The 11,824-nt window shown below is 42.3% G+C and overlaps 1 protein-coding gene across 2 annotated transcripts; it reads right to left on the bottom strand.

The window, feature by feature from the left end:
• Positions 1 to 3,446: 3,446 nt before the first annotated feature.
• Positions 3,447 to 11,470, bottom strand: LOC117561559. Of its 2 annotated transcripts, XR_004571400.1 has the most exons (3): positions 11,114 to 11,470; positions 3,619 to 11,014; positions 3,447 to 3,519 (listed from the first exon to the last, which is right to left on the bottom strand). XR_004571400.1 is itself a non-coding variant. In XM_034239052.1 (2 exons), the coding sequence occupies exon 2, from the start codon at positions 10,155 to 10,157 to the stop codon at positions 7,998 to 8,000; it is 2,160 nt and encodes a 719-aa protein (XP_034094943.1). In that variant the 5' UTR covers positions 10,158 to 11,014; positions 11,114 to 11,470; the 3' UTR covers positions 3,447 to 7,997. The 2 variants fall into 2 exon arrangements, 1 of the variants encoding a protein (XP_034094943.1); XM_034239052.1 differs by having other exon boundaries at positions 3,447 to 11,014.
• Positions 11,471 to 11,824: the final 354 nt, after the last annotated feature.

Raw genomic sequence — 11,824 nt, 5'->3', positions numbered from 1 at the left:
TTGTTCTTTGCATGTGCTTGAATATTTTCAATATTGGCCCGGGTGTCAGAACATGAGATTTCTGCACAAAATTGATCTCTTTCCATGGCAACCGTATCGTACCGCCTGCAGAGCAAGAAACAACAACACTGATTCCATCACTGTGTGTGTGTGTGTGTGTGTGTGTGTGTGTGTGTGTGTGTGTGTGTGTGTGTGTGTGTGTGCGTGTGTGTGCGTGTGTGTGTGTGTGTGTGTGTGCGTGCGTGTGTGTGTGTGTGTGTCCATAGAGATATGTCTACAGCGGATCAGATAGTGCAGAGTGACTCAAACTAGAATGCTAAGTGGGCCTGTGGGAGTGTTGGTTTTATTTGACAGGAAGGACACAGTCTGGATCACACAGAACAAATTAATCTCCATGTTATCAACACTAAGTAGACCCTCCAGAACAACGCGGGCTAAAATCCTTGATTATGCGATTAAACATGCGGGGTTTTTATGTGATTACATGCGGTGAAATTGCGGGAAGTTGCGAAATATGCTAAATATTTTTTTGGAAATATTTGGCTGTCTTATTTATTCTCTCTCTCTCAACCTGCCACTAACGTTACACCCCTTCACTATTCAATTAAACACATTCAATGTTTATTTAATGTAAAAGCAATAGGGCTATTTTAATCACACACACACAGACACAGACACACACACACACACACACACACACACACACACACACTTCTCCGCCTCATTCTGTTTTCATTTACTCGTTATCTGACCAGCTTCCATCTTGTAGGCTGCTCATCTCGTTTCTTGTAGCCCTCAAAGGGTTTTGGAGGTCGATGCCTCGGTGAACGTAAGTTGTTTGGCTTTCTTGTCCGCAGCAGCAGAAAGCATGTTCGAATGTTTGAATGAATCAAAGTGGGTCGTCACCGTCGATGTTCTCTTCTGCTCCAACACACAGTTGCACGGGGTGCAGAATAGTTTCCCCCCACTTTCGCGCAAGACATCGGGGAACTGCTTTGCCTTTAGCAGAAATGTTCGTGGGTAAATGAGATGGATTAGATTTGTTCATCTTGGTGTGTGAATTCCACACGTTCACACGACGGTGTTTGCCTTCTGTGATGCGCGGGCTGATGACGTCGCGTCATCATCATCATCACTTCACGTCAAGACGAGTTAACTTTTTTTTCAACTTTGTGGAAAAATGCGGGGATTATTCGGCCTTTTGAAAATCTGCGCCATTTTGCTGATTATGCGGTAAATTCTGCGATCGCAGAATCGCGTTTTTCTGGAGGGTCTAACTAAGGAACAAAAGATCCTTAGCCTACAACTATTTTACTTTTATGCAAAGTATAAAGTACTGCATTGTCTTTTTTTTTTAAATACTGAGATCAAGTCATTATTCTGAGAAAGTGAAAAATCGATGAAAAAGTGAAAATTCTGAGAAAAAGTTACGAAAAATTAATTTAATGAAGAAATCTAAATTCTGAGAAAAGAAAATTCTCTTGGCGTCTTGTGGAGGGAACCAGGGACAGACATTTAATTTAAAGAGAGAAACTTGAAGAGTTCACCTTGAGTGACTTTTTGGAAACAGAGATTAATGGATGCTGAAAAGCTGTAATCCTTAAATGCTGCAGTTCCTGATATATTTCTGGTGATTTAAGCACTTTAGTGAACAGCTGATTCATCATAATATGGCGGGCGTCCTCTGAGTCTCTGCAGCCTCCTTTCTGTCTGACAATCACACAGCTCGTTAGTGGAGAAGCTGCTGAAGGGAAGCACTGAGAGGTGAGCCATTAAAACACAGCTGATGGACTTTACTCTGGAAATGAGGAACTTCACAGGTGTGTTTCAGGCATTGCTCAGCAGCTCATTACAGCGAAGAAAGCTGCAGGAGAGCAGCAGATATTGGACTCTTTAATGAAACTATAAAACATGCCTTACATGTTCTACACAGTGGTCAGTTAACTCTCAGAGTAAAATACTTTAAGAGCTTTGCTCCATCTCAAATGGAACGATAAAGCTCAGTTAAAAGGCTGTGAACGAAGCCGAGGCAGAAATAATGTTTGTTTTGTTGATGCAGAAGCCTCCGATGCTCCAAATATTATAACCATCACTCAGGAAGAAGAGCTTGTTTAACAGTTTGGAAACACATCATGTGGAAACATTTTTCTGGATTATGTTTAATTTTCTGCCTGATTGTTAGTGAAATTAGATCTGAGATGCTCACGATTGTTTTAGATTAGAAAGCATGTAATAAAAGCATCCCGTTTTCCAGCCTAATCAAGGTAATTCACCACTGAACCAAACAAGCCTTATTTTAGAGTCCAAGGCAATATTGGGTTGCATCAATCAGCTCATCATGGGCGCTCTCTTTTAACCAATCACATCTCACCACAATCTCCAGCAGCCGATTCTGAGTAAAAGTCAACAATTTGAGACCAAATTGAAAAGTTTATAAAAAAGTCAATTTCTTGGAAAAATACTAGGGCTGTCAAGTTAACGCGTTAATAACGCGTTAACGCAAAAAATAATTAACGCCACTAATTATTTTAACGCGATTAACGCATGTGTATTTTTTTTCCTCGGCCGCCCCGTAGTTTCAGAGCGCATCGAGTTTAAAATACCATCTACAAGCTGATGCTGACAGCCCCGCTCCTGCCGCCCGCTTGTGGCAGACCACACTTCCACGCTCACCGGCAGGCACCGACTGGCTGTTGGGAGGACCAGGAGGGTGTGTGTATGTGTGGCCCGAGAGAGCGAGAGAGACCTTACGTGCATTGTTGTTGTTAGCATCTGGTGCTAGCTAGCTGCGCTAACGGATATAAGGAGCTGTTTCAATGAAAACAGAGGAGCGACATTTCGCCACAACTGCGCCGAGCACTTGACTTTATGCAGGAAGCCAGACAGTGGGGCATTGTACGAGAAGTCAGCACACTCAGCACGGATAGTGCGCAACATGATTGCAGCGTCCAGGCAGCTCCCGTTCGAGCATAGGCCTTGAGTTGCACATAGCGCCAACGATCCATCACACCCACACACACACACACACACACACACACACACACACACACACACACACACACACACACACACACACACACACACACACACACACACACACACACACACACACACACACACACACACACACACACACACACACACACACACACACACACACACCACACACACACACACACACACACACACACACACACACACACACACACACACACACACACACACACACACACACACACACACACACACACACACACACACACACACACACACACACACACACACACACACACACACACACACACACACACACACACACACACACCATTTTTATTGTATGAGAGAGGTTCCAGGTTGTTGTGTTTAATATTCATGAGAATATTTGTCATCGTTCAAATGATAATAAACATTAGTGTAGCTCTTTTCACGACACAGACACAGGTCGCTTCTTTAAAACGGGCGTTTATTTCTTGGGAGTTTTCATCCTGTAGTCTTCCCTCTTCCGTTACGCCGTGAGAACTACAACACCGAAATGACACGCATACATAGCCAAACACATTAGCATATTGTGCTACACATATGAATGAAAACAAGAAAATGAAAACACAAAACAAATACCTCGTTGGCCGCTTGTCGTGAAAGGAGATTAATTTAGTTCCTTTTCTGCATAACTTCGTCACAGACCTCCCGTCACACTAAACTTTATCACAGACCTCAGCAGAGCTTCAAAAAGACGTCAACCCACATGGAGTTGTACAGTGTAACAGCAAAACACGCAGTACCAGCACATGAACAAACATTAGTTCCTAGGCACAAGAAACACATACGCATATCGGCCCAAGATGTAAAACAAACTGTATTAAATCATGCCATATTTAACGATTATAAATAACATGAAATAAAGTATTCATTTATCCAATTGAACTATGACATTAACCGTGTTACTCCTTTTAATTAAGGCAACTTCGTTACGTCATTTACACTCCCACCAAATCACTCATTAACTCAAATGTGGGATTTCGTTCAAACAAAATGCAAAGAAACAGTCAAGTGTTTTCAGTGTGTATGACTATACTCTCATGTATGGGACTTAAGTGGCCTGAAGTAAGGTGACTACCTTATGAATAGGTCTTTCGAGGTAGACTAGTCTAGTGTATGGTTTTCCTTTATCAAGTGTAGTGTTACTGACTAGTAACTTGAGCTTTCGCACCAAGCCGTCTGTTCCAGGGTGAGTTTCTACAACTCTGGCGAGCTTCCACTCATTTCTTGGTAGGTTGTCGTCTCGCAGAATGACAATGTCATCTACTTGTGAATTTTGTGATGCCTTTGGCCATTTCTGCCGCTGTTGGAGGTTTAGCAGGTATTCTCGTTTCCATCTTCGCCAGAACTCATTGGCTAAGAACTGCACTCTTCTCCATCTCTTGCGCAGATAGAGGTCTTCTTTACAGAACTCTCCAGGAGGGGGCAGAATAACTGATGACTTCATGGTTATTATGTGGTTGGGAGTGAGAGGCTCTGGACCAGTAGGATCGTGGAGGTGTTCAACACTTAACGGCCTGCTGTTAATTATTGCCATTGTTTCGTAAAGGAATGTTCTCAGAGTTGTGGTGTCTAGTCTGCTTGCAGACTTGTCTAACATGACTGTCAGAATGCTTCGAATCGTTCTGATTTGGCGTTCCCAGACTCCTCCCATATGGCTTGCTGAAGGAACATTCATTACAAATTCGCAACCAATTGCTCGTTGACGTTCCTGATCCATTCCTTTGAGCAACTCAGAAAACTCCCTCCTGGCACCAATGAAGTTTGTTCCTTGGTCGCATCGTAATTGGCGCACAGGTCCTCTGATTGCTACCATTGTTCGAAGTGCATTCATGAAGGCATCTGTCGTCAAATCGTCTAGCGTCTCTATATGCACCGCTCTGGAGCATAGGCAGGTAAACAACAATCCATATCGTTTTACCTCCTTTCTTCCTTCCTTCACAATAAAGGGACCAAAACAATCTATACCGCAGTAAGTAAACGGAGGGGATGTCTCGGTTCTGTCTTCTGGCAGATCGGCCATTTGTTGAGTCTCTGTGGTTCTTCTGTATTTCCTACATTTTACACACTTGTAGATGTGTGATGAAACTACATTTCCACATCCCAGGATCCATATTCCATTCGCACGTACCTCATTCATTGTCATGCCTCTTCCTTGGTGATGTACACGCTCATGATGATGTTTGACGAGCAAGGCGGACACATGAGCTTTCTTCGGAAGTATTGCAGGATGTTTTATGTCATGATGTAAGGCTGATTGAGATAGCCGTCCTCCCACCCTAAGAACATTGTTCTTGTCCAGGAAGGCATTCAACAGGTGTAGCTTGTTGTGCTTGTTCAAGGTGCTTCCCTTTTGAAGCTGAACTGTTTTAATTTCTTCGGTGAAGGCCTCTTCTTGCACCAGCTTGATAATAAAGATTTCTGCTTCTCTTCTTTCTGCAAGGTGAGTTGCTTCATTAGTTCTTGGCTGAAGTCTCCTGGATTCTCTGACAAATCTCTTGAGTCTTGCGACAGCTCTCACTGTCCTGGACCAGTCAGAAAACTTAGAGAAGCGGTTCAACAGTGAATTTTCTTCCTTAGTTTTGACTGTGTGAACATGAACTTTGCGAAGTTCAGGATCGTCTGTTTCCACTGCTCTCACCTTCTCTTCACATGGAAGGTTCAGCTGGAAAAGAAAGTCAGGTCCTTTTAGCCAGTTAGACTCTTTGAGCTGAACTGCGCTCAGCCCCCTTGAGGCGTAGTCGGCTGGGTTATTTTCAGAGCTGACATGTCGCCATTGTTCAGGGTTGGTGCTAGATCTTATGCGCTGGATACGGTTGGCAACAAACGTGTGGAACCTCTTGGCATCGTTGTTCAAGTAACCAAGGACTACCTTTGAGTCAGTCCAGTAATATTCTTGCAGGTTTTCAATCTCCAGCTCGCGTTTGATGACATCACCATTGCGTACTGAAGTCACAGCTGACGACAACTCAAGTCTTGGGATAGTCGTTAGTTTGGTAGGGGCTACTCTTGCCTTCCCCATGATGAGTGAGCAATTGATCTGACCTGTTTTGCTTATAGCTCTGAGGTAAGAGCATGCACCGTAGCCGTTGGTACTTGCATCTGAAAAGTTGTGCAGTTCATATTGTTTGACCTCGCCAAAGCTTGATGGAAGATAACATCTTGGAATTTTTAGGGTTGCCAAGTGAGATAAACCTCTAAGCCATGACTCCCATTGTGGCAGGATATGAGCAGGGAGAGCTTCGTCCCAGCTCACTCTGTCCCGACATAGAGTCTGAAGGATTTGTTTTCCGAGGAGCACAAAGGGGGCCACAAATCCAAGAGGATCAAAGACAGAGGCAACGGTTGAGAGAACTCCCCTCCTTGTCAGTGGATTTTCCTTAACCACAACTCTGAATTGGAATTCATCTGCTTCAACACACCACTGAACTCCAAGTGCTCGCTCAATATGAAGTTCTCCAAGAGTTAAGTCTAGATCCTTGTTTTTGGCAAGTTCTTCAGGTGGTATTGCGGCAATCACCTCTTTGTCGTTGGATACGAACTTGTGAAGACGAAGATTTCCTGTTCTGCACAAGGCTCTTGACTCTTCAACAAGACAGATGGCTTCAGCCGGTGACCTTACACTTATTAGGCCATCGTCCACATAGAAGCTTCTCTGTATAAACTTGATGGACTCTTCACTGAACTTCCCATGACCCTGGGATGCCAGATGTTTGAATCCAAAGTTGGAGCAGCCAGGGGATGACGCTGCTCCAAACAGGTGCACTCTCATCCTATATACTGAAGGTTTTGAGTCCAGGTTGCCTTTGTCCCACCAGAGAAACCTTAGGTAGTTTTGGTGTTCCTTTGTGACATGAAATTGGTGGAACATCCGTTCAACATCGCACATTATGGCTACCGGACCCTTTCTAAATCTACATAACACTCCAATGAGCGTGTTTGTCAGGTCGGGACCAGTCAAGAGATGATCGTTTAGAGAGGTTTCTTGGAAACGTGCTGAACAATCAAAAACCACACGGATTTTTCCGGGTTTGTGGGGGTGGTAGACTCCGTGGTGCGGAATGTACCATGATATTTGGTTGTTGAGTTCAGACTCTGGAACCTTCTCAGCATCGCCTCTGGTTATTATGTCATTCATGAAATGAACGTAATCCTTGTAATACTGTTCATTTCTCCTTAGTCGTCTTTCCAATGAGATCAGTCTGTGAACTGCAGATCGTTTATTGTCAGGGAGATGAGGGTTATCCGATTTGAAGGGAAGAGGGAGTTCATAGTGGCCGTCTTCTCTTTGGCGGATACCTTCCTTCACTTTAGACAAGAAGAGAAGGTCCTCCTGAGACACTTGGTTATCATCTGTAGTCTGTTCAGTGAAATCCGACTCGAGAACCTTGAGTATGTCTGTTGGATGGATCTCTTTGACTTGAGTTTTGCACACAAAGTGTACTTCTCTCTTCAGCTGAATTGCTGGCTGGACAGCAGGTGTTACTTGTCGCACTACGATTCTGTGACTAGTTCCTATTGTGTCACAGTAATCCTTTGCTGGATTCGAGCAACCGACGATACTCCAGCCAAGATCCGTCCGCTGTGCATATGGATAATTGTCTTTACCGGATAGGATCTCTCTTGGAAGAAGGGCTTGCTGACAGTTATATCCGATTAAAAGACCTACTTCGCAATCCAATGGTGGTGGAATCTTGTCTGCCAACTGTTCCAAATGTGGCCATTTTAGAGCTGTCTCTGAGGTAGGAATGTGTGACCTGTCAACTGGAATGAACTCTCTTGTGAAAAGAGATGGCAAAGGAATCATTTTTTCCAGGTCGTATCCCCTCACTTGAAGTTCTGTCAGTTTCTGACAGGGTATGACTGTTGACTTTGTTGACATTGTAGATAGCCGCAAACGAACATTTTCTTTGTTTGTGTCAAGATTTTGGGCCACTTCATCTAGAATGAAAGTCGTGTCACTCTGTGTGTCCAAGAACTTCTTGTTCTGGCTGTTTTGTGGATGAGACCCAGACTGGTATGATTGCGGACGTTTGTGTGCTTGGGCCTTCTTGTATGACTCTGTTGGTGGTTGCAGCGATTTCTTTGGTGTCTGTTTTGTCCTTTGAGATGTCGTCTCCATTAAAGGTAGTTGACATTTTGCCTTTGAACTTGTCGTCATGCAAACACGTTGGATGTCTCCTCTGACACTTTTCACATGTGCTTTTGTCATTGCACGCCTTTGACTGATGACCAGTATTCAAACATCCAAAGCATAGCATTTCTGCATACACAAACTTGATGCGATCTTCAACTGTCTTTTCTACAAACTTTCTACACTTTGGGAGGACGTGTCCTGTTCCTTTGCAAAGGATGCATGTTGGGATGCTACTTTGTGTTGTGTTTGTGGACAGTGTCTTTGCTTGAATAGTTTGGCTTCTTGGATTCTTTGTTTTTTCACTTTCGACACTCCTGATAGTTTGTATCGAGGATATGGGATCACATGCGAGATCTGCTTCCTTTGATATGAAATCTACAAACACTTTGAATGGTGGGTAACCACCATTTGCATGTCTGGCCTCCATTGCTTTTCGGTTCCAGCCGGATACCAACCAATCTGGCAGTTTCATCAATATTTGTTGACTCTCGTTACAGTCATTCAGTACTTCTAATGTCTTAATGTGGGGCATTGCAGCCTCACAGCTCTTAAGGAAGTCTGCAAATTCTCTTAGTTCGCTGCCATCTTTAGAGCTTATCTTTGGCCATCCATGTAGCTTGTCTCTGAAGGACTTCCCAATAATAAATGGGTCTCCAAAACGTTTTTCTAACAGCTGCCAGGCAGAGTCATATGCTGCTTCGGTGCCTAACAGGAAGAATCCTTCTACTGCTTTCTTTGCAGCACCTCCTATGTACTTTCTAAGGTAATACAGTTTTTCATTCTTTGGAATGTTTTTCCTGTCTATTAAAGTTTCAAAGGATAGTTGCCAGTCTTTGAATTTCAAAGGATCTCCTGTGAATAATGCAGGCTCTGGTGTTGGAAGGTGATTTGCACTTATTGCTTCTGCTAGTATTTTAACCAAGTCAGCACTATTCTGCATCTGAGCTAAGGGCATTGAGGTTGGTAGAGCTTGTGGTACTTGCTGTGGACTGTGGAGACTATAAGCTTGACTTGCAGGTTGTAGAGGTTGAGGTATGAACGGAGGACTTGAAGCATTGATGACTTGTGCTGTTACTGGCTGAGACTGATAAACGAATGGTGGAGTTGTGGAGTACAGAGCTTGGGTTTCTCTAGCTGGTTCAACATCATACAGTGAGTCGATTGCTTCATAATTTTCTTCCATTCGATTGTACACCTTGACTCGAGCTCTTGCGGCTTTCAGCTTTTTAACCTCTTCTAGGCGTTCAAGCTTTCTGCGCTTTTCTTGCATTGCCTGAAGTCTGGCTTGCCTTTCGAACTCAAATTGTGCCATCTGTTTTTTATCTTCAGTCTCCAGCCTTTGAAGTTCTGTTGCTTCCTTTTCTTGTTCACCTAAAACTGCTAGGACTTCCTGAGATGCAGCGGCTTCAGCTGCAGCTTCAAATCTTTTGAGAAGACTAGAATGAGCGGAGCTACACTTTGATCGACAAGACAGTGGAGATAATGAAGAGTCAGTTGAGTTTAGAACAGATCCAACATCGGGCCAAGATTCTTCCTTTAAGTCTGCTGTATTCTCTTCAAACTGTCTCTCTGCCTTTCGAATAATGAATCCTGAGAGTGATATGCATGTATCAACTCTGCGTCGCAGGTTCGGTTCAGGAGTATGTATGAGACGTAACTCTTCATACAAGGCTTTTACATCTGAGCAAGAGCTTTTTATATTTGCAATAAGCTCTCTCAATTCATCCTTGGAGGCGTTATCATTCAGTATTTCTTTGCCTATTCTCACATGGTACCTCCATTTCTCATAGACGATTCTGTAGTGACGTTGTACACTTTTCAACTTTTCAGCTTGGAGTTCTTTTCCTTTTTCTGTTAGTGTTCGATTTCTTTCACTTCTTCGTAGCTCTTCCACTTCTTCTGCCAACTCTGTTTCTGTTGTTTCAAGTTGAGCAGATGATTTGGCATTTTTGTGGCAGGTCTCAGTCCCTGCTTCTGACATTTTGAGATGACTTAATAACTTATAACCGACTGTAATAGAGCATGTGTAACTACTAAGCTTGAATTGGATCTCTGAATGTATACATAAGTAATCAGTGAGGTTATCAAATGTATGCACTCATTAACAAGTTTAACTTGACCTCAGCTTTACAACAAAATAACAACAACAAGAATAAGATTTAGCTTGTTACTAATAAACCTTAAATGTAGTGAAATATGCTTAGAAAGGCATTACATCACTTATACTTTACAAAGAAAATGTTTTTGTCAGTGGAATGACCCTTTAAAGCTCAAGTAAATTGTCCTTTAAGTGTAATACCTTTCATAAAATGTGAAAACGTTCTTCTTTTTTAACTTGAACTTATAAATAATATCTTCTTTCTTTAATATTAACTTATAATTTCTTTACTTTCTTATATGATTAATTTTCGTCTTTAAACCCTTTGACATGTACCATTCATGAACACCAACACATTAGCTTCATCACCAGCATAGGCTTAGCATAGATGATAGACCTGAGTCCTTATTTGCAATTTCCAGATTAACCACTAAACACACCACCTTTAACTTGAAGGATGTGGTAGAGCACTTCCTGGCTTTATCCTGAAATGTTGCGACTTTGACACAGTCTAATCACCGTAGCTTGCGGTCGTCATGCCGACAGTGCACCGCTGGCGTTGCTTCTCTGATGTGCGTCGTCTCTCGCTCCAGTCTCGTTGTCTTTCCCACCCGCGCTGAGCAGGCGAGTTCTCACTGTAGCTCTTTTCACGACAGACACAGGTCGGTTCTTTAAAACGGGCGTTTATTTCTTGGGAGTTTTCATCCTGTAGTCTTCCCTCTTCCGTTACGCCGTGAGAACTACAACACCGAAATGACACGCATACATAGCCAAACACATTAGCATATTGTGCTACACATATGAATGAAAACAAGAAAATTAAAACACAAAACAAATACCTCGTTGGCCGCTTGTCGTGAAAGGAGATTAATTTAGTTCCTTTTCTGCATAACTTCGTCACAGACCTCCCGTCACACTAAACTTTATCACAGACCTCAGCAGAGCTTCAAAAAGACGTCAACCCACATGGAGTTGTACAGTGTAACAGCAAAACACGCAGTACCAGCACATGAACAAACATTAGTTCCTAGGCACAAGAAACACATACGCATATCGGCCCAAGATGTAAAACAAACTGTATTAAATCATGCCATATTTAACGATTATAAATAACATGAAATAAAGTATTCATTTATCCAATTGAACTATGACATTAACCGTGTTACTCCTTTTAATTAAGGCAACTTCGTTACGTCATTTACAATTAGCATAAAGCCTATTTGTCCACTCATATGTTGATAAGAGTATTAAAAACTTGAAAAATATTCCTCTAAGGTACATTTAGAACAGATAAAAAATGTGCGATTAATTTGCGATTAATCGCGATTAAATATTTTTAATCGACTGACAGCCCTAAAAAATACACATTTGAGTAAAAAGTCAACATTTTGGAAAATTCAAATTCTGAGAAAAAAAGTGAAATTCTGAGAAAAAAAGTCAAAAGTTAAGAAAATGACTAATATTTTAGAATACAGTCAAAATGTTAGAAAAAAGTGAAATTCTTGGAAAAGGCAACAATTTGAGAAAAAAGTCAAACGTTTATAAAAAAA

The sequence above is a fragment of the Gymnodraco acuticeps genome, unplaced genomic scaffold, assembly GCF_902827175.1.
Source record: "Gymnodraco acuticeps unplaced genomic scaffold, fGymAcu1.1, whole genome shotgun sequence".
Lineage (NCBI taxonomy): Eukaryota > Metazoa > Chordata > Actinopteri > Perciformes > Bathydraconidae > Gymnodraco > Gymnodraco acuticeps.
Note: the sequence above shows the minus strand (reverse complement) of the source record. Positions and strands in the feature narration are given on the sequence as shown.